Genomic DNA, 22,914 nt, shown 5'->3' on the forward strand with positions numbered 1-22,914 from the left:
TATGTGTGTGTGTGAGGTGATGAATACCTAACATAGTTATAATAATAGAGACAGAAAATATTTTTTTTGTGCTTTCTTTAGCAGCTCCAGCCACAGAACCAGCAAAACCCAACCACACCACACGTTCATCCAATCAGACACGCTCACGATCTCAAGAACCCGAGAATTGCCACGTTTACCCCGCTCACAATCGGCGCTCACAGACCATCTCTACGGATCCTCCTGCCGTCCTCACCCGGCACACACACGCACTCCGTTCCCCCAAAACGCACCGCACACCACCCACTCAGGGCTCTGCTGGTCGGGTGATGAGAAGAGGAGCGCCACCTCCCCCAGCGGTCCCCAAACAGACGCCGCCGCACCAAAGCTCAGGCCCGTACCGACGGCACAAGCAGAGGCCTAAAGAAGGGCTGCACTATCGGGCTCTGGGGCCGACCGTGACGTCCGGCCCGGTAGTGGAGAAAGAGCTTGTGAGGGATCTGCCCAGTCTGGTGCTGTATGAAGGAGGACTAGCTCAGGTGGTCCAGCGGCACGAGCATCATCATCACCATGAACATCATCATCATTATCATCACTTTTATCAGTCCTGAAGAGTGGAATTAATCTAACAATTGATCTTAAATATTCTTGGTTATGGTCACGTTGGGGCTGAGAAGGACACAAGGCATCATGTTCATGCCAAAGTGAGTTCACATTTGTATATACTGTATAAGTGTGTGTGTGAGAGGTCATGTGTGTTGTTTTGAATGAGTTGATGTAGGCCTAGTCCGCTTAGGACAGGTTTACGTTCTACATAAGTGCTCTCTCTCTCTCACTCTGTCTGCTTCCCTTATTTTCTCTCCCTCGATATCTCACTTTCATAATGCTTATCTGATTATTCTGTTTGGTTGAAAAGATGGTCGGCCCTGTTAAATGAAGAATTTTCAAGTAGTTAAACCACTTTTGAAGGAATACAATTCCTTGGTTTTGTAATTTACATTGTGATTGAGTGAGTGAGTGTGTGTGTGTGTGTGTGTGTGTCGGGGGGGTCTGCTCTTTTTTTGTGACTAAGGTATCTTTTTTTTTGACTCTTATCCTGATTTTTTTTGTTTGTTTGTTTTCCACTGAAGACCACTTGAAAAGCACTTCTTGTGCCATTGCATTCAAGACACTTTATCTATGAAGAGCTTCTCTCCGAAACAACAGATCTGAATCAACACCTTTAAAAATGCAATACAGGACACATGTACAGACAGAGCCTGTAAAGACGCTCAAACCGTCAGAGAGAACTTTGTTGAAGGACAGAATGAGAACTACACTCTACCAATCTACATGAAGAAAACAGAGCATCATAATCAGCTGCTACCTCTAGTATTATTATGATTATCGGTATTATTGATATAATTTTTTATTCTTCAGATTTTATTTTTATTTGTCTGTATGTTCTAATATGCCACCAATCTGCAGTTATGTTGAGATGTATTGGATTTAAATCCATTGTAAGCTTTATTACGGAAACATTTATATATATATATTTTTTTTTTATATTTCTTTTTGTGTGTTTTCCTGTCCCCGTAACTTTAAGCTAATTGCATTGTAAGACCACTAGGTATCAGAGTTTATAGTGTTATTATGTGTATCATACAATACGAGATCTTAAACTAATCGTCTGGTGATTGTATAATAATGTTCTGAAATTTGTTAAAAAATAATTTATTTGAAAAACATATTCCTGTCATGTTTATGGCAAGTCAAATCAAAAGATTGGGAAACTTTGAATAGAGTTTATATTGTTTGACCCAATATACAGTATACATAATATTTTTTATCTTCTGCTAGTTGACCTTCTAAAGTGTAAAGGAATCTGTTCTGCCAAGGAAAAATAGTATTTTCATTTCTCAGGTTAATTTGTTAATGTTTGAGTTATTGATTTGACAAGACAATATAATCTGTTTTGAAGGGAACAGTAAACCACTGAACTGTGAGGATATTTTGGTAGAGAATTACCTTAGATTAATTTCTTTCAGAATCCAATAATATGTCCTCAGACTGAATTAGTATCTTGTAGACAATATGGTAGTGCCTTTAGCTCAGAAGTGCTCACTTATTGGCTGAAGTGAGAAAACAAGTCTGGTTGATTTGGAGTTCATCTGCTCCCTGCAGCAGTTTTAAACAGCATTTAAATAGTACATTATGAATCTATTTTAGGTTCGATGTATCCCTAGTCACCTTGAGGGTGTGTGTGTGGCAGCTGTCTCATTGCTCAGGGGCAGGATGACAGTATCGCCGCCTAGGAGTCTCCAGTCCTCCCATAACTCACCAATACCCCTCTGACAGTTAATGAGTGTGTGTGTGTGCATTTGAAACCAGCCCTACGGAAGATTACGAAACAGAGAAGCCTTCGATCAAACTCAAGCAGATTGTGTGTGTGTGTGTGTGTGTGTGTTGAAACTCACAGCAAGTGTTTTAACAATCCAAGTGAGTCCGATATAATTGATTTAATCTCTCTCCTTTGATTTTTAAACATAGAAACACATTAAATGTTAAAAAAAATCAACTTTAATTCCATGTGGTCCCAGTTTGGCGCTTATTGGAACAAAATTAAGAATTTTCTCAGTGATGAGACGTGTTCAATTTTGTTTGGTTAGAACCTGTTCAACTTCCTAATATGTTTAGCGTTAGATCAGTTGACTCTTCTGCTCAGTAGGATGGTGGAAATGTGATAGCATCACTCTACACGAGACTCTGGAAAACCCACCTGCAACTTCAGGGTGGTCTCATTACAGCTTAACCTTCACTCAGTCTCGCTGTTGCTGGGGAATGAATGTGTGCTGTGGAGCTTATTTCTCCCTCTTATTTTCTCATTCTCACTTTACAGTGAGATAGCAATTTTAAATGATTCTGACCACAATTATTGCTGCTAAAACCAACCCATGGCTTCAATGAAAACTTTAAGAACGGCACATGTGCGAAACATCTAAATGCACAGTAGGCAGTAGGTTCATTGAATGTCCTGCAGTGTTCTTGTTTATCTTTTAACACTGGTATTGTATAGATGTCTGATAGGATCAGTTGTGGCCTGACGGTTGGCTGCTCTGGTGATACCAGTGTTTTAGACTGATCCTGCGCTATTCATCTGGATGATCGGCTATAATTTTCTATAGTGCCATTTGTACCTATAACATTTCTCGATTTATGTTGTGTGATTGAGTGTGTGACACACTCCCTCTGAATCCAAGAAAGTGATTCATGGAGAGGCTTGTATATAAATAACACAACGTGGTAGCATTTCATGCCTCTTCTGAGCACTAGTACAGATAATTTGTGACTTTCCTTGATGTTTTTTTTTTTTTTTTTTAGTTTATAGATGAATGGAAATAATTGCTTTATTTATTTAACAGCAGACTTGTGCCAAGAGAAAATATTTCATTAAAAGCTGAACTGTTGCTTACTGAGTGGGTGGCCCTCATTTCTTTGCCTTTTTTGAGAATGTTTCTGATGATTTCTTTGCATGCATATATACACTCCATCCTACTTTTAAGTGCAAATACTTTTGCATGCTCTCTGATATCTATGTTGTTTGCATGTCTCGCTTCAAATATTTCCCACAGCTGCGGTCTTACATGGCCAAGGAGTTTTAAGTTACAAGTGGCTACTAACACCATCTGTTTAAAAGTTTGATATCTCTTATCCTCACCAAGACTGCATTTATTTGATCAAAAATAAATTACAGTAAAAACAGTATTATTGTGAAATATTTTTTTCTAATTTATCCCTTTGATTGCAAAGCTGTATTTTCAGTAGCATTACTCCAGTCTTTAGTGTCACATGATCCTTTAAAAAAATCATTCTAATTTACTAATGTGTTGCTTCAATAGACATTTCCTATTATCCTATATTCCTGTTATTAATTGATATTGTTATCAATATTTAATAGAAGTTCTAAAGAACTGTAAAAAAAAAAGTTTGTAATGTTGTTTTGATAATTTAAAGGGTTAGTTCACCCAAAAATGAAAATTAAGTCATTAATTGCTCTCCCCCCTGCTGTTCCAACCCCGTAAGACCTTCGTTCATCTTCAGAACACAAATGAAGATATTTTTGATTAAATTTGAGAGGTGGATCACTGCTACATAGGCTGCCTAAGGGATCGAAACTTGACGGCCCAGAAAGTCGGGGTTGGTACAGCATGGGGGTGAGTAGGGGAGCGCGGGGCACAACCTAACATGACCTTTCACATAGTCAGTCAGGATCAAGCAGGTTGTCTTTTCGCTCTTTTTCTCTTGCTGCCAGAAAACGGTCTCCCTCGAATTTGCAGAAAGTTTTGATTATATTTCATGAAGATACTGGACAAAGAGTGTTTTGACACCATGCAAGTAAATTTTTTCACCATAAATTTTTTTTTTCGGTTTCTGAGTTGGGTGTATACGTTTCCAAATCTAACTTTATATTGCCTTAATCACTGTCTTGTTGGCTCCATTTTGAAACATGTCAGCAATTCCTAGCGACTGTTAGCTAGGCTTAAAATATGTAATACACAGCAGGGTTAGTTGTAACACAGTGTTACAAACAAGCCGCCAAGTGTACAATGATAATCAAATGAAAACGGAGCCACACAACTTTTCAGGTTTGAGTATATATTTAACTTTGTTGGACTTTCACAAACAATGTTGGAATTTAAAATGTTTAAAATTTTGTGTACTAGGAATGATAACTTGTTTATTTATAAAAAAAATAAGCTAATTTTAAGCTCATTTGTATTATTATTACTGTTATTATTAATAATAATAATACTTTTACATGCAGCTGCCACACACAAATCTAATTCAATTGCAATTACAGTATTTTATGATTTTATTTATTATTATTTATTGCAAAACTGTGCAGCCCTTTTCTATGTTTCTATCCATGATATTGATCCACAATAGAAGGATGATTGGATGAGGGATGGATGTATGGATATCTGTCTATACAGATGCACAAATAATATCAAAAATAAAATAGTACTGAATTATGTGTGTTACACACAAGTGTTACAACTAACCCCTCTGTCTGTTACAATTAACCCTGCATATGGGGTAAGTGCAACTGTACGAAAATGGTAGGTCCTAGAAAAAAACATGTTCATTTGTAGCAGAGATGTGTATGTTGCTTGTGTAAAAATATTAATTATTAGATATTAATCTAACCTAATTATTTTTTTAATTAATTGAGCCAAAACCAAAATGCGTTAGGTTGTGCCCCGCTCTCCCCTAATTAATGACTTAATTTTCATTTTTGAAAATGGGTGAACTATCCCTTTAATGCAAATCTTACCGACCCCACACTTTGGAAAGCTATGTTATGAAATTCAATTTGTGATAAAGAAATACAATATGCAGCAGCAGAGCAATAGGAATACATATAGAGTACGCCCAGAAGTTTAATAATGAAGCATACGGTTTAGTGTATCGATTACAGCTTAAATATTTTGTGACGGCATAATGTGAGAGAGAAAATATCTCTAGCCAAAGACCAGAACAATTCTGTTTAGGCTAATGTTACACAGAACAGCTTTTTTGGTGTTGTCCAGAAATATACATTTAGCCTAAGCGAATTTTTGATCAGCATGTGATGTGTGTGTCCTTTGAATCGAAACCCATGACCCTTTAGCGTTGCTAGCGCCATGCTCTAACATTTGAGGCCTACTAGAACACCACTAAAACCTAATTTCCTCTCTCTCTTTTTCTCCTTAACTCAACAAATATTCTCACAAGTACATGAAAGTGACACCAGGTTCAAATTGGTAGCTGGATTTGTGTGGTTAGGGCTGTAGGTATGAAAGAGCCATATCTCTGTCACAAAAACAAACAGACATTGAGCGTGCGAGCAAGCGAATGATGCTATTGACTCGAGCGTGAGTGAGGAGGCTGCTTCCATATGTGTGGAGTGTGCTTTGTCTCCTGTAGATAGACACAGTGCTTTGAAGTGCGGATTGGCCCAGTGGGGTGCTAGCTTCTGTTGAGAGGAGATGCTAAACACAGAGGATGTGAGGGACACGCGACTGCACGCTACACCATTACCCATACAGGAGCAAAGAGGCGAAAACGCAAATCCAATGATAATGTACATCTGTTCCAGAGTATTTAGAGGCTTTGAACGTTTTTTTTTCTTTTTTTTTTTTCCTGCAGGATAAGTGCAGCCCTTTTTCTTACAGTATCTCACAACTTCAAAGCAGATTCTCTGGATAATGCAAATGATTGGAATATGGCGCTTTCTGCAGGCTCGAGAGCATGAAAAGAAAAGGGAGAGGAGGAAAAAAAAGTGAATTTAAGCTAATTGGTGTGGTAGGCTTTTATGTATGAGAAGAAGGGCGAATATAAAGCACTTTATTAACTGTCAAGTTCATTGAATTAGGCGAGATGCTGACGAGTGCTAAAGTTCAAATTCCCTCTGTCTGTCTTTGAGGTTTGTTTGTAGCACTCAAGGTCTCGGTGCCCTGTTGACATTTGCTCCATATCGACTTCTGTTAAGGGTATGATGAGATAACAGTCATTGAGATTAAAAGCGACCCGTTGTAATCACAAGGGCATGTGTGACAGCTGAGAAGGAGATGGTAAATGGAGGTGTGGATGTCGCAGGCTGCACATTTCTATTAGAGTGCACAGTGTAAGTCTTGCTGTGTCTTACAATTTTTTAGAATTAAGTATTAATATAAATAAAATATGTAAATCAATTATGAAAATGAAAAAATATCATGTCTTGTCTCTATGCTTCTTTATTCCTCACTGTGGATCAATGAAACTAAAACTATTAAAAACCACTGCTGAAATAAAATCTAAATATCAGATTTTTTTTTTTTAAATGAGAACCAAAATTCTTAACATTAGAGAAAAAAATGATTAATTTAAGAACTGATTACTGAAGTGTTCTTTAGGGAACCAAAAAATGGTAAATATAGATAAATAAATACATTCAGGAATAACCCAAGTGAACTGTGGTGAATTCTTCTGAAGGAGATAGAGGCAAGAAAGAAAAAATGCCTGTGAGCTACTGTTTTTCAACCAAGACCCCTGTAATTATAGCATTTTAGATGGTAAATTTACACTGATAATGAGAACCAAAATGTGATGTGTATCATCACGAAGAGATTAGTTACTTTGTTGAGACCACGGCTCATGTCTCTCCAATTAGCCGTAAATCCCACTTTCACAGCATAATCAAGCCTTTATGAACATTAAAGCTCTTCTTCATTTGGCTTGAACCAATGAGCTACAGATTGTAGATGAGTAAATGCTCCAATAAATCGGTACAAATCTTAAACTCTCAGATCAGTTTATTGGATTAAATGAAGCCCCAGTCTCTGAATATGTTTCCTGCTTTCCCCCCTGTTCCTCTCAAGCTACTTACTCCAAGTTCTCAAAGTCTGCTTGGATCATTTATGACTCCCCATATAGTCTTGAATGAGTGTTTCCTCCTGTGATTCCTAGAGGCGCATGATTCACTTGTGACTTCAGCGTTCCCTCTTGAGTCACCTGCTCTTCTGGTCTCTTTCTGGTGAATCTGTGTGAGATATGTTAAGATTTATGTGGGATAAGTTTTGAGGTCTCGGAAAGAAGCAGTAACTTACACTTCTTCAGTCTTATTACGACTGACCCATCAGCCGATTTATGGGTCCACCATAAACTGGTGGTCCCAGACGTGTATATTCTTATGACATTATGTGCAACATTATGTGAGTTTTTGTTTGACATCCCAGACAAGTGGACATTTCAATAAAAAATTACAATTTTATTGGATGGCCCACTTTAAAAACTTGTCGTAACATGTCAGCTAACTCTTATTAGACTATTAGTGGACTGTAGTTTTGTCAGCGTTTGGGTTAGAATAAGTTGTTATGTAGTTGCAAAGTAACTTAGTCTGTCTTTGACTTAACAGAAATGAACTTTTTTTACTTCCAAAAGTATGTTTCTGTCTTCTATGGGTTGTTTTAAATAGAGAAAATCTCAACTAAAAAAAAAAACTGAAACATCTCAAAAGAAATACAAAAGAAACATGAATGCGGAGTAGTATTTAAATCTGCAAGTGTGTGATAAGATTCAAAATGTTGCATTGGCATTCAGTCATTTTCTGCTGGGCATCTGGAATACTTGCCATGAACTTTTTTGAATAACCTTGATTCTCCACATAAACGATAAATGATTCATTTGATTAAATCTACTGCGGTTCAGTAGATTTCCCTTTTGGGGTATTAACATGCTAACAGCATGCTCACACAGCTCTGGATAGAGGAGTCTTTTATTTAAAGGGTAAGTAGACCAAAAAAAAAAGAAAAAAAAAATCTGAGAGATTTCTGTCCCTCCAAAGACAGTTATGGAACTGACACTTTAAAGCTTCCAAATGTTCATAAAGAGATCCTAAAACTAATCGATATCAATTGAGCAGTTTAGTTCAAATTTTCTGAAGAGACTTGACTGCTATATATCTTTTATTAACATATAAACATTAATCAACTCACACATCAGTTGTGGTAAAAAGAAACTCAAGCACGTGCGAGAACCAATGAGTTTCATTCTCGAGTGTTACACAGCACTTTTAACCAATGAGACTTGTTCTTGCGTCTAGCAGGTTCGGGAAAGCTTTTGTTTATGTTCGCTGATGAATATTTATTTATTTTCTTATTTGGTTGTCAAAAGCTTTTATAATGTTAGAGAACGCGCGGCCATTTTTAATTTGAATGCGTGAGGTTTCCGGTGTCAGCTACATCATCTAGTTATTTTAGCTGTATGATGATTATAAAGCATAAATACACTAGTTTGTGTAGTGCACATAGTTTTACCATTTACAACGTTCTGTTATTCTTACCTATAGCGGCTAATGAATCGGATGTCTTGCACATTCACAGAAAAGCTTCTTTCGTGTTGAAAATATATGAGAAAAAAAAAAGTCCCCAATTTTAGTCATTTTACGGACACGATCCCTTGGCAGGATGCTGTAGATGTTTTCCACTACGCACACTCAGGACGGATGCATGGCATTTACACAGTGTGAGTTTAATTGAATTACATTCCAATTATTTTGCTTATCTGCATCTGACGTTACTTATAGCCCTTGATATGTTAATTCCATGCATACATGCTGTTCACATTTTTTCACGTTGTTATCACAGTTAGCCCTGGTTATCTTCCTCAAACTCTGATGAAGTCTATCAGAGGCCAACAAAATGAGTAAAAGAGAGGGAGAGCGTACGGGAGAGAGAGAGAGAGAGGCACCAAAAGTTCCATTGGTTTTGAGTAGATCATTGGGGCTCTTTATTTTTGCAACATCAAAGGGCTTGTGTCTGCTTTGATGTGGCAGCATGCTGTTTAAGGTACAGAGTGAATGGAAAGATGTCAAGCTGCAAGGTGCCTCTGTAGTTTGCGAGGAGGGCTCTGCAGAGCAGCAGATGAAAGGACCAAACAGGGTTTGATAATGAATGTCCAACAAGTAGCCCATCTCAGGCAGTGCTCACGCAGCGGGAGCCAGAGCTAACCTTCAACGACGCACACAACGCCCCGCACTCCTCCTCTAAATACTATCGCTCACTCCCTCGCTTTCTCTTTTTAGCCGTCCGCTGAAAACTCCAAAGAAGTGAGCTTTAATCTTCTTGTCAATTAAAACTCAATACAAAAGCAACCGCACAAACACACAGATAAAGGCGCGTGCCTGTGCCTGCGACTGCGGTCGCAGATGCGCAGCAACACGCTCTGGCACTTCTTCTGTTCCATTCTCTCTCTCTCTCTCTGAAAGACATTTGATCTCTTTCTTTTTGACAGAGCATGTCTCTCCAAGCTCAGCACTAATTGGCTTCCAATTTCACCAAGACTCGACTCAATTAGGACGTCGCTTACCAGCTCGCCTCTTCTGTCTTTTTGAAGCCAGTGTCCACCGCTGTGCTGACTGAGTTTTCATCACTCACAAACAGTCTCAATTCACCTGTTCCTTTGATATGCTATTTCAGAAAAAGAGTGCAAACTGGAAATGTCCTGCAATGGATGTGTGATGAAGTGTTGTTCGGCTGAATGCAACTGAAGGCTGATCAAACAGAAGAACAAACTTGTTAGAGAGACAATTTTAATTGATTAATTTATAAAACCAGAGGTTATAAATGAACCCGGTCTCATCCCAAGACGTCATATAACTGACGTTTTGGGACGTCTTTTGACCATACGTCAATATTCGCCTTTTTAGGGCCCCCTTAAACGTCGGTAGATGAGGTTATGGGATCCTAACTCTACCCCATACCTAAACCTAACCCTAAACCTAACCCGTCACCTAACTGACGTTAAAGGTAAAGCGTCAGTTGTATGACGGCCCGGGATCGCCATCTACCGACGTTTAAGGGGGCCCTAAAAAGGCGGATATTGACGTATGGTCAAAATATGTCAGTTATATGACTTTTTGGGATGAGACTGTGTTGTATAAATTGTGTTGCCATGAAGGTGTGCCAGACAGAAATATGAATTTATGGCTGTTGTTACCATTTTCATGTGATGAAATAGATCACGGCATTCGGCAAACCACTTTGAGGGCAGACGAGGATCCACTTTTAAAGATCTAGTGTTCATCTATATAGATGAGCTATTTTAGAGTTGTGAAAAGTGGATATTCATTTCATGTTCTCTGGGGTAGTGTGGTATGAACCCCCTTACCCAAAATTCCCTTGTGTGCTGCCCTTCCACTCAGTGATAAGTGCACATGCCTGCCTGTGGTCAAATAAGATCCTTACTGAAAATCAACCTAGAATTCAAAACTGCCAAGAAGTTACTAATTAAATACTTCATGATTGGAGTACCAAACCTGTCAGAGACATTACTTGTGTACCAGTGTGTCCTGTAGTATTTTTCTGTGATGCTCTGCTGCTGCTTTGTCGGTGCCCCGGCAAAAGAAAAGATATTTTACTGCAGTTCTGAATGTGAATTTGTTGCCTGTAATGAATGTGATGAAAGAAAAATATTGTGTACCATGAAATAATGGCAATGTCTCATTATTGAATTGTCATTGCAGGGTGCTGCAATCCTAAACAAACATACAACGTGGCAGTGTTGTCCGGTTTACATACAAATGACTCTTATCTGCTATCTTATTGAATCAAAAAGAGCCCAGTGTATTCTGATTCCTGAACGAATGTTTCAGATGAATCAGTTCTTTTTAGTGAATCAAAAACATGTAGCACGACCAGGGGTGCGTTTCCCGAAAGCATCGTTAGCCAACTATGGTCGCAAGTTGGTTGCAATTTCCATTGAACTCTCTTGGTAACGACGGAACTTGCGACCATAGTTGGCTAACGATGCTTTCGGAAAACGCACCCCTGTGTAGTTTGATTCCAAAACGAATGCCTCTTATGAACTGGTCATTTTTAGAGAATCAAAAACACTGGGTGTAACTGTTTTCTGATTCCAAAACTAATCTCTCTTATGAGCTGGTCAAAAAGATGATTTAAACTAAATCTAAATGAATCCATCATACAATTACAATTCATCAGAACAGTTATGTGTTGACATTTGACTCACTCACTGAACTGCAAACTATCATTAGTTTATTTTTTATTGATGCCGGTATGGAAATGAAGCATGCTTTGTGCCAGTAATTACTGACTGATGATTGTCCATATGACAGTGAGTTGTTTATGTAATAAATGAAGATCCCTAGTAGCTATATATATATATAGACCATTTTGCAAGATGTAAACAACACTGGTTCAGAAACACTTCCTGTTTCAGTTTGTAACTGTTTTCTTTATTTCACATGGAAAGAAAACATCTTAAAGATGTTTGTTTAACTTTTTGAATCAGTTTTATATGTTCTGTTGGTTGTATTTTATCCCAGCTTTTATGTGTTAAAAAACTGAAACAGGAAGTGCTTCTGGACCAGTTTTGTTTACATCTTGCAAAATGGTCTATACGTTCACTCATATCACCCATGAACGTATATTATAAGGTCACCCCATCATGCTGAAGGGACTGTAAAAATCATGCATCTCTTTTTGTTCTCTAACATTTACCATTTGTGAGCATGACAGTCTCACAACATCGGAAATGACAAGAACATTTATGCAAAGGGAGCTCAATTGTTCACTGATTAGGATATTAGCATTTCTGTCAGAACTCTCCTCACAGTTCCGCAGTGTTTGTGGAAAAGCAACATGACAAACCACACCTAACTGTTTGTCATCATATCTGTCATTGTTAAACCCATCTGAGCTTTATATAATACACTGATAAGAAAGATGACAAACACATCATCACACATTAGGAAATATGAGATAACGCAATCATGACAATATACAACAGGAACAAAACAGCTCTCTTTCTCATGTTTTCATTAGATCAAAGACAAAGGCAAATTGGAAAAGCCACATATCCATCTCTCACACACTTTAGGTAAGATGTTTTTGCATTGCTTTCAATTGTTTGGATATTATTCCAATAAACCTGATTTGACCAGGGTGTATTATTCTGTTTTCATGACTAAAATCCTGAATATTTTTCCTAGCTCTGAAGATTTTTGAATTCCTGTTTTTTATGAAGTTTGTTAACAAAGCATGTTCAAATAATTGATCCAATTATCACATCATTCCAGCCAGCTGTCGACAATCAGTAATCAACATGTCTATCCAATTAGCTTGAGACCTATATATACTCATTTGACTCAATGTTTCTCGACAGTTTTTCAGCAAGAGATTCCTGCATGTCCTGTTCTCTCTATTGTAAGTTAAATGACTATTGACACTAACACTCTTGTCTTTAATGGCTCTTGGAGCACCTGTCCCAGTCATTGATAGTGATTGGATTATCACTTTTTCATTTTGAATGACAATGTTATGCAGATGAGTTCAGGGCTGGGGAATTTTCTGATGGCAGGCTGACTCCTATACTACACTTACATGCTTTGTTCAGATTGTCTCCACCATTATGTAAATCCCTCCCCCTTGAAAAGAATAAACTCAAGTGTGCTGAGCTATGAGTTTAGACTTGGATGACTACAGCAACTCACAGCGAAGTCCTCAAAAAGAGTAACTTTTTGCTTGAGTCCCTGCACGTCTGGGCCAAATATCCCTGCCGTTCGGGCCAAATATCCGAGCTCAGAGCCCTCTCCCAGGACATCACACCAAATATGCATACCATTTATTCTATATAGCTAATTTTTAAATGTGAACTACTGAATTTTTGACGAGAGTTTTGAGCATGTAACAGAGCAACTTCTGAGATAAAAAGGCAATAAGAATTCTGTCATGATGCTCTGTTTCTCTGCTGAGACACAGGCTAATTGTGTTGTCACTGTCAGCACATGTCAGCTGGCCACTGGATGACTGTTCTTCTGTGTCCAGTGCAATGCCAGAAATGCTCCAGCATGATAGACAAGTTCATTGAGAGGTACTAAGGAGAGTAAGTCAGTCAATTAATTAATTTGGTGGAGGGAAATGCCCATTACTGTTGTTCAAAATTGTTTATTTGTCTCAAATTCTACCTACCAGGGTTGAGCATCATTCAGAATGCCTTTTAAATTCTAGTTCAAATTGAAGTAAGAAACAAAATGTAAAACTGCAGTTCAAATTTGGATGGAGGTAGAATTCAAATTAATTGAAATGCAAAGAAGTTCCTGTAACGGTAACTTTAACAAGAAAAACAAAGTTTTTAAAAAGGCTCTGTCTTTAACATTGGATTTCAGAGGGATGGAGACATCATGCTGATCAGCTCTGGTCTCATCAAAGCCAGACAACCCACCCACACAAGATGAACCAAACCAGCACAGCAGCTAACACTGCCCAGTTGACTACAGTGCCTCATCATCAGAAGAAAACATATAGGCTATTGCTAACACTTTAAATAACACTGTAGGATTGCAGACTAGTGCATAAAGGCAAAAACTGATCAGTATTATTTACTGAGTCCATATACAGAAGATAATAATTCCCTCTATACTGCCTTATAAGGCCATGAGGCTGAGCCGACTAGTATAGGCAAATCAAACAATATTTAAGCTTAAACATTTGTTGTAACTGACTGAAAATGTTTCTTGAACATTATTGATAAATTAGCCTATAGAAACACGTACAGATAGCTTAATAGGCTACTTATTAAAAACAAACAAGCAGAACAAGCTGAACACAAGGCTATGAACATAAAACTATTATGTTTTAATTTTTTCAAAACTATTATTTATCATTTACTGTAAAAAATAAAATAAAATAAAAAAGACAAACTGCTTGCTGAGATAAAGCAATAGGCCACATTTTTTTCCATGATGCTAGGGTTCCCTCTTGAGTTTGAAATGTAGTTCTGCATGCATTTTTTTATTACTAGAAAATGTGGCAAAACTTGTTTCTTTACAGCCACGATACAGTTTTGTCTGTCATTGTGACATCGCTCCGATCATTTTTGTTTTTGTCACTCCCGAAACTCTGCAGTGTGGATGACCAGTCCAGGACAGACCCGGGGAGCGTTGGACCACATGAGCAGTAGGCTCACTGAACTGTTTATAATCTGTTTATAATTTGTAGCCTCATATTCATATTGAGCAAATGGAGGTTTTACGGGAGAAAACAAGTCTCTGACAACTATAGCCCAACACTTTAATGGGAAAAAAAATTAAGAAGAAGAAAAACAGTAGCCTGTACACACAATATGATTGCATTCAAGAAAAAAGAACAGCGTGTAGCCTACTGGCATTCAATTTCGCAGTAGGTTATACATAAGCAGCATATATATATATATAGACAAAACCACAGTGAAGACCTACTGTCGTACAAATAAAGTGCCACAGCACCCCTCTGTCTGATCTGCAACGACACTGACAACACAGACTGCTATACAGTAGCCCAACTTCCTGAAGATTCAGGGGAGAACAGCACCTCCTCTTTCACTTTCAGTTCGGACGATCATTTCCATAAAGTGACCAAACAGATATACACAGACACGCCCGTGTTCGTGGTGTTTTCATATTCCAGTTTAGTATATAGAAAGTCAGTAAAGATGAAGAATGAAGAATCACAGGCTTGGAATATTTAGCAGACAGACGTTTAGGCGTGTTTCGTTTGGGATATTAATTTCGAAAGTTTCAAGTGAGACAGAGATGCATTTGTTCTTAAACTACAGGCTATAGGCTACGCATACGCGTATGATTATGAATGGAACATTTATATCGCCTATAGTGGGTGAGCAGCATGACATCCAGGAGTTATTTTGGACCTTCTCTGGTAAGTGTTTTTTTTTATATTATTTTTTTTTTATATATACATTGGGAAGTAGATTAATTTCCAATCCATTTGCGGTATAGCTTGTTCCTATTTAAACTAAATTCACAACCATCATTCACTAATCAAGGCATAATTAAAAAATAACAATATAATAGACAATTGCATGGCCTATCTGCTTTTGGTAAAAATGAGGAAATGAGTGCTCAAATTTACTCTAGCAGTTAATATGAATTTGTGCCGATATTATATAGGCTATATCTCTATCTCTTTTTGATGTAGGTCTTCTATGTCTCATCCCTTTAGTTTGGTTCTGATTGTGTCTGTTGACTTTGAGACAAGGCTGAGTTCCACTATGAGCACTCAGTTGATCCTAAAACAGCGAGCAGAGCTTCTGGCAGTCCTATGTGGTGGAGGCAGTGCTGAACCTCTGGACTGTGTTCTGGACTTACTTCTGGCGTGGGAGGTTCTTGTCTGGGAGGATTACCTAAACATACGAGTGGTGGAGAAACCCTTATGTTCTAATGTAAGGCAACTTTTAGATGTGGTGTATGATAAAGGAGAAGATGCATGCAGCTTTTTTTTGGCTGCAATTAACCAGATCTTACCAGATGAGCAGAAGGCGGGACTGTGTTTTGGGAACGGATGTGCTGTGGTGGGCAAGAACAGACCAGACTCTGCAACTTTAACATTATTGGCTGACAGGCCAGTCTTAGTGACAAAGCTCAGAGATAATATTGACGAAGCTTTGCATGCTTTACTGACAACTGGCTGCTTCACCATCAAAGATTGTGATGGGGTGCAACTACCTGTATACACACCGTCACAACAGGTAACTTGATTGAATACTGCTCTAACCCATAAATTAGTTTACTTCTTTGTATTATGAAATCCTTGAAATTGCATGTTTCCCACTACTAAATTATGTTTTATTAACAAAGTTCGGGAGGAGTACGTTCAGATAATTAATCTAAATTAACACAAGATGAGTGCACTCAGTTAATCAATTAATTGCCAAAATAAGAGGTATACATACAGCAGACTTACCACAGTTCACTGGCAGTTTAAATGGAATCCATCCACGACCCCTTCTCCTCATTCTAGTCATAACCACTCTTACAACAACCGGCGTGAGTACTCTGGGTTTGGGCCTAATTCCGAACTCAGATCCCTCCCCCTGGACAGCACGCCAAATATGTACGTGTGAACTTGTAATCTATCATATAACTCGCCCTATGACTAAATTCATTGTCAGTGACATTTTAATTGCCAAACATGATAAATTGCCAAATGAAAATTGTCATATTGTGATATATCTCTTATAACCTGGCTGCGCCCTCCTATGCACTTCCGCTCAATTTCATTTTCCTTCAGTACAAATGAAATGTACTAGAGTCTGGTTGAACCAGGCTATATCTCTTATACATGCTTTAGAAATTGAGCTATTTTCCAATAGTCATTGATAAGCTCAAAATAGTTTGACATATGACATATTTCTTTCTTCCAAGCCTGTTCTCTTCCAAGTAAATGTCCTTTACTTGCTTAATAAATGTACATCCAGTGATCTTGTTGGATTGTTGCAGGTTCGGAGGCTGTTAGACCAAGTAAAGTTTAAAGGGGAAACTGCTGCAAAGACCTTACTACAGTTTCTAGAACAAACAGAGCCAACCAGACCAAACCCTGAAGAGAAAGAAAGTCACCTTTCTGCTGGTAAAAGACATTTCTTCTGTCATATGGACACTGGATGGGAAGTCTTTTTTTCATGTCTTTGTCTTTGATTTTGCATAAGATGCAAGAAATGGACATAATTATGTCACTTTTATTTATTTGAATATATGTTGACTTAACTAAAAAAATGTAAAATAAGTATAAATACATTTAGAAATATAAATAAAATAATAATGAATACAAGATAATACAATCATTTTTACATTTTTGTTCTTTATTAGTAATAAGTTAGCTTATCCAAAAACATAAATGTAATTGTCAATACACTCTGTCCTCTACTTTACATTGTTTCTCCAGATTGTCTGCTGTACCAGACGAAGCTGCGAAGCTCTGTTGCTGCACAGTCACTCTTTCTCAGCACCTACGGTGGGACAGGACGTTTCTCCTTGGATGATATTTACACTGATGGACTTCTTGAAGTAATGGATGGTTCTGGTGAAACTACTACATTAGGGCTGGAGGATGTGGTGGGTCCCATAGGGAGTCTAAATGAAGATGCTGACACCATTCTTGTGTCTGGGGAGGCAGGAAGTGGCAAAAGCACACTGCTTCAGCGACTGCACTTGCTCTGGGCAAGAAAAGCTTTGCTCACAAACACTTTTCTGCTGTTCTCCTTCAGTTGCCGCAAACTGAATTCAGAGCACAGAGAGTTATCTCTGAAAGAGCTACTCTTCCTGCACTGCTGCTGGCCTGATCGAAGTCAGGATGAGGTTTTCCAGTACATCCTAGACCACCCTCATATGGTGCTGTTCACTTTTGATGGGCTTGATGAATTTAAACACGGTTTCACAGATGAGGAACGTCACTGCTGCCCCACAAAGCAAGTGCCTATACATGTATTGCTTTTCAATCTGTTGCAGGGTACGCTAATGAAGGGCATTTTGAAGGTGGTCACCAGCAGGCCACAGGCTGTAGGCCCATCGCTGAAGCGCTATCTCCGCAAAGAAGTGCACCTGAAGGGTTTTTCTCCTAGAGGTATCAACTGCTTTGTGAAGAAACATCATAGCGACCCTGCTATAGCTAGAAGTGTCATCGAGTCCCTCCAGAGTAACGCGGTGTTGCTAGGTCTTTGCCACATCCCAGTCTTTTGCTGGATTGTGACCAAGTGCCACCGGGAGCTTCTGGGTGGTCAGGATGGTATTCCCCAGACCATCACTGATGTCTACCTCCTGGTCTTACAGCATTTCTTCAAGCGAAACTCATCTCAGCCCCAAGGAGTCCTGGGAAAGGCCTGGTTGGAGGAACATTTGAACACAGTGTTAAAACTTGGACAGTTGGCATTGGAAGGCCTGGAAGCCTCTTGTTATGTGTTCTCAGGATATGAGCTGCAAAGAAATGGGCTCACAGAACAGGATATCAGCATGGGTTTCCTCATTTACTGCAATGACCTATCCGTGACAGATTGCAAACACTACGAGTTTCTGCACATCACCTTGCAATGCTTCTTCGCTGCTCTGTATGTTGTTCTGACTCGTAACAACAATCGCTCTGCTATCTCCAGACTCTTTCAGCCTCAGTACACGCAGTGGTCAGGCCTGTCTCAAAGGTGTCTTGGACACTGTATTGATCCGTCAGTTGAGGAGGTGAAGACCCATGTGGCAGAGACACCAAACCTCCAGATTACAGCTCAGTTTGTGTCAGGACTTTTTTCTCAGCGGCACCATAATCTCCTCCTGGACTGCTGTCCTACTGCTGTGCGGGAACGCAAGTTCAAGCAGGTAGTGAAGTCATTGTCTAAAGGAATGCAGAGACATTTCAAGACAATTCCTCGTCCTGTAGAAGGGGAAAAGAAGAGCATGCATGCCATGCCAAGTTTTGTTTGGCTAATCAAGTGCATATATGAAATGCAAGACAACAGTATCGCTCAAGGTGCCGTGGCTAAGTTGGACGTTGAACACCTGAAGCTCACCTATTGCAACATTGGACCGATGGAATGTACTGCACTGACGTACGTGCTGAAGTTCTTGCGGAATCCTGTTGGGCTTCAGTTGGACAACAATTCAGTTGGAGATGTGGGCGTGGAGCAGCTTCTACCTTGTCTACATATTTGTCACTCCCTTTAGTAAGATGAGATATTAACTGATAGTTGTGTTTGAATTGATGTTTAAGCTGTCTTTTTTTTCCCCTAATTTAAAGGAATAGTTCACCCAAAAATCTACTTGTTGTATCATTTACTCAACCTTTTATTACATTCCAAACCTGTATGCATTGTGGAACACAAAATAAGATATGTAAAAAAAATGTCAGCATTTTTTGGTCCACACATACAAAAATCAATGAGGCCCAGTATTGTTTGGACCCCAAAATACTTTCCTTTCTGTTTTGCAGTAGAAACCAGGTAATGCAATTTTGGAAGATGTGAGGATGAATACATGATTTTCTAAAACTTCTGAATTTTTCAGTTTAAGGAACAACAACATATCAGATGAAGGAATCCGGAAACTTCTGGAAAAGGGAATGAAGTGTGAAAGCTTCCAAAAAATAGCGTGAGTAGATCACACACCTAAATTCTGCATCTTATAAATAATGATAATGTATATTTAATTGTTATACTTATACAACCAAGTTTTATTACTACCTCATCATTTCATCAGGCTTTTCAACAACAAGCTCACAGATGCTTGCACCCAACACTTTGCTCGGCTGCTAAAAGAAAAGCAGAACTTCCTGTCTTTGAGGTCAGCGCTTACTTGATCTAATTATGTTAGTTCTGGCCTATGGGACGATGATCATTCTAATCATACCAAATATACAATTACTTTGTAGGCTTGGGAATAATAACATCACATGTGTTGGAGCAGAGCAGCTTGCAGAAGGCCTAAGCCACAACCAGTCTTTGCAGTATCTGGGGTGTGGTCAATGATGAGAAAGAATACTGTCCTCTAATGTTCCAATTCTGTGGCTTTATTTAATTATTTTTTCCATTCTGCCTTCTTATTTTCAGATTATGGGGTAATAAAATTGGGGACAGGGGAGCTGAGGCACTGGCAACTGCGCTGAAGAATAGCAAATCACTAATATGGTTAAGGTAATCCTGAAAAATCCTGTGTTAATTCTGCATTCTATGAAAAAAAAAAAACAACAACCTTGCAGCTAGCTAATGCTAAACGGTGGAATCTGACTAAAGATCAAACTAAATTTGCAGAGCAGTTAGCTTCTCTATTCACCATGTGTTTCTTTTTGTGTGTAATACTAATGTTTGCGGTGGTTATTGTTTCAGTCTGGTGGATAATGGTGTGGGCAGTGCAGGTGCATGTGCTCTGGCTAAACTCGTCAGTCAGAGCAAAACTCTGGCGGAACTGTGGTGAGTGTGACTTATTTAAACTACTTTGTTTAAAAAAGAATAAAAGTCAGAATTACATGCTTTCTCTCTCTCTCTCACACTCAGGCTGAGCAAAAACTGCATCAGCAGGGATGGAGTTGAGTGTCTAATAGAGGCACTGAAAATTAACTGTAGTGTTAAGGAAGTGTGGTAAGTAAATATTTCAGTATTTTAGCTGACTGTGTGTGCTAGTTTTCCTCAATAAATGTTCATGTGTTTTCTTTAGTAGTGGTTTTGTTTGTTGGTTGTAAATACCTAAATATTTTTTATGAATTCTGTCTGCCAAATTAAAAATTTCTCATAACTGTGTCAATAAAGTGAAACCAATAAAACCATACATACATGCAGTCAGGAATCGACAGAAGTGTTAACAAAAGAGTTAAACTGTGTTCCCAGGACAAATGTGGGGCATGTTGTCACATGTCACAAGTTATACATTTGCATACTATTTATTAATTACAATATTTTTTTTGCCAAGACAATAGTTTTTTTCAATATATATATATATATATATATATATATATATATATATATTCTGTGTAATATATTGTTCAGTAGTTCAACTGTTTAAAGGCCCGTAACAGAGTGTTGACTGGCCGGTTCCATGGTGAAAACGTACCTCATTTAATGTGACAACATGCCCCATGTAATGATTAGCAGTTATCATGTAACTACTTTGGGACTTGATTAATCTTAGTGCAAACAGAATTTCAATGGGCTTTATGCCCAGCTGCACTACTTCCTGAACTTCAGCCAGCTCCTTGTTTCCTGTCTGCCACTATTGGTCAAATTGATTAATTCAGGTGTGCTTGACCTCAGTAGTCATAGGCAACAATAATCAGATTCACCTGAATTAATCAATTTGACCAATAGTGGCAGACAGGAAACAAGGAGCTGGCTGAAGTTCAGGAAGTAGTGCAGCTGGGCATAAAGCCCATTGAACTATGCATTATTACATTAAAGGAGTAGTTCACTTTTAAAACAACTTTTGCTGATAATTTACTCACCCCCTTGTCATCCAAGATATCCATGTCATTCTTTCTTCAGTCAAAAAGAAATTAAGGTGTTTGATGAAAACATTACAGGATTTTTCTCCATATAATGGACTTCAATGGGAACCAAACGGTTCAAGGTCCAAATGAGAGTTTCAGTACAAACTGCAAACTGTTCAAAGGGCTTTAAACGATTCCAGACGATGAATAAGAGTCTTTTCAAGCGAAACGATTGCTCATTTAAAAAATAAAAATAACAAAGTTTAAGTTTTATGAGCTCAAATTGTCGTCTTGTTCTGTGTGACTCTCCTGTTCGAATTCAAACTCGTTCTTTGAAATGAACAAATCTTTTTTTGTGTCATTTGGTTCATTCAACGAATGAAATGAACGAGTTGACCCTGGAAAAGATTTGTTCATTTTGATGAACGAGTTTGAATAGGAGAGTCACGCATCACAGAACAGAGCAAGGCGACCATTTGAGCTTATGAAACTTAAACTTTTTTTTTTAAATGAGCGATCGTTTCGCTTCATAAGACCCTTATTCATTCTCTGGAATTGTTTAAAGCCGTTTGAACAGTTTGCAATGAAACTGTCTTTTGGACCTTGAACCGTTTGGTTCCCATTGAAGTCCATGGAGAAAAATCCTGTAATGTTTTCATCAAACACCTTAATTTCTTTTCGACTGAAGAAAGAATGACATGGATATCTTGGATGACATGGCTGTGAGTAAATTATCAGCAGAAGTGTTTTTAAAAGTGAACTGCTCCTTTAATACCCCCATGCCTGGTGAATGGTTTGTGCTGTGAATAATATTAATGTCCTTAATACAAAGGCTCTTTGCTTTGTACTCTTAAAGGCTGAGACGAAATAATCTGAGCCTAGAGGAAGAAGAGGAGCTGAGCAAGCAAGAAAGCAGATTGACCTTCTGAGGGCAAGAAGGCTCTGTAATGCCTGCCACCAAACTCCCAAATCCAATGCTCATCATTTTCTTGAAAAAACAAAACAAAACAAAAAACTTGCACACAAGCAGGAAGCCATTGCTAGTCGAAGTGCCTGTATTGTAAATGGCTGATCTGGACTGGAGTAGAGGTAGCTTAAAAGCTAAATATCCAGGGTTCAATCAGAGCGTCAGATGCGGCCGGAGAATGAGTGGGATCCTTTGTTACAATTGTGATGTGAATGTGCCCCAGCTTGCAAACTGAATTTCTACACAGAACATCTGGAGCACAACATTTGTCTGACTTTATCCATTGAACACATCCTTAGTTTTCATTTATCGTAGGCTACTTGGTATTTTTTTAATATATTTTTTATATGGAAGTTTAATTTTTGTATTGTATATTCATGGTTTATATGTCTGTTACTGGCAACACAGATTTTCAGGGTTTGTTATGGTGTTTTTAAATCCCTTTAAATATGACTCATAAAAACCATAGATGTATTTGTTTATTCTTATTCACACAAAATTCATTAAACAGCTGTTACTGATAAAGGTTTACAAGAGCTTCATCTAGGATCTATGTGAAACGTGCTTTAAAAGTAAGCATTACATTGATATGCTTGGAAGAACAGAAAGGAAATAAACTGCAGTGTACAACCTGTCACCCAGCCAGTTCCTTAAAGACTCTTCAGCCAAACTACTGGAAAACCCCAAAAGGCGGGGCTAAGTAAAGGACAACCG

General features: G+C 38.4%; 2 protein-coding genes across 9 annotated transcripts in view; both read left to right on the top strand.

The window, feature by feature from the left end:
• Nucleotides 1-3,430, top strand: part of nkd1 (NKD inhibitor of WNT signaling pathway 1) — an 84,019-nt gene extending 80,589 nt beyond the window's left edge. For 4 of the 6 annotated variants that reach the window (XM_039657277.2, XM_089129483.1, XM_089129484.1 and 1 more), the window contains one exon: nucleotides 82-3,430. In XM_039657277.2, the coding sequence (XP_039513211.1) occupies nucleotides 82-590 (509 nt within the window). In that variant the 3' untranslated portion in view covers nucleotides 591-3,430. The remainder of the gene's footprint in view (nucleotides 1-81) is intronic. The other 2 variants (XR_005620277.2, XM_039657297.2) reach the window with 2 other exon arrangements.
• An 11,262-nt stretch (nucleotides 3,431-14,692) lies between these two features.
• nod2 (nucleotide-binding oligomerization domain containing 2) lies at nucleotides 14,693-22,837 on the top strand. 3 transcript variants are annotated; one of them, XM_039657202.2, is made up of 11 exons: nucleotides 14,693-15,194; nucleotides 15,474-16,023; nucleotides 16,775-16,901; nucleotides 17,217-18,981; nucleotides 19,322-19,405; nucleotides 19,514-19,597; nucleotides 19,686-19,769; nucleotides 19,864-19,947; nucleotides 20,140-20,223; nucleotides 20,308-20,391; nucleotides 22,090-22,837. In XM_039657202.2, the coding sequence occupies exons 2-11, from the start codon at nucleotides 15,481-15,483 to the stop codon at nucleotides 22,160-22,162; spliced, it is 3,012 nt and encodes a 1,003-aa protein (XP_039513136.2). In that variant the 5' UTR covers nucleotides 14,693-15,194; nucleotides 15,474-15,480; the 3' UTR covers nucleotides 22,163-22,837. The 3 variants fall into 3 exon arrangements, with proteins under 3 accessions (XP_039513136.2, XP_039513143.2, XP_039513154.2); XM_039657209.2 differs by having other exon boundaries at nucleotides 15,498-16,023; XM_039657220.2 differs by having other exon boundaries at nucleotides 14,694-15,194; nucleotides 15,474-15,717.
• Nucleotides 22,838-22,914: the final 77 nt, after the last annotated feature.

Source organism: Pimephales promelas, chromosome 1 (assembly GCF_988280905.1).
Source record: "Pimephales promelas chromosome 1, fPimPro1.hap1.1, whole genome shotgun sequence".
Classification (NCBI taxonomy): domain Eukaryota; kingdom Metazoa; phylum Chordata; class Actinopteri; order Cypriniformes; family Leuciscidae; genus Pimephales; species Pimephales promelas.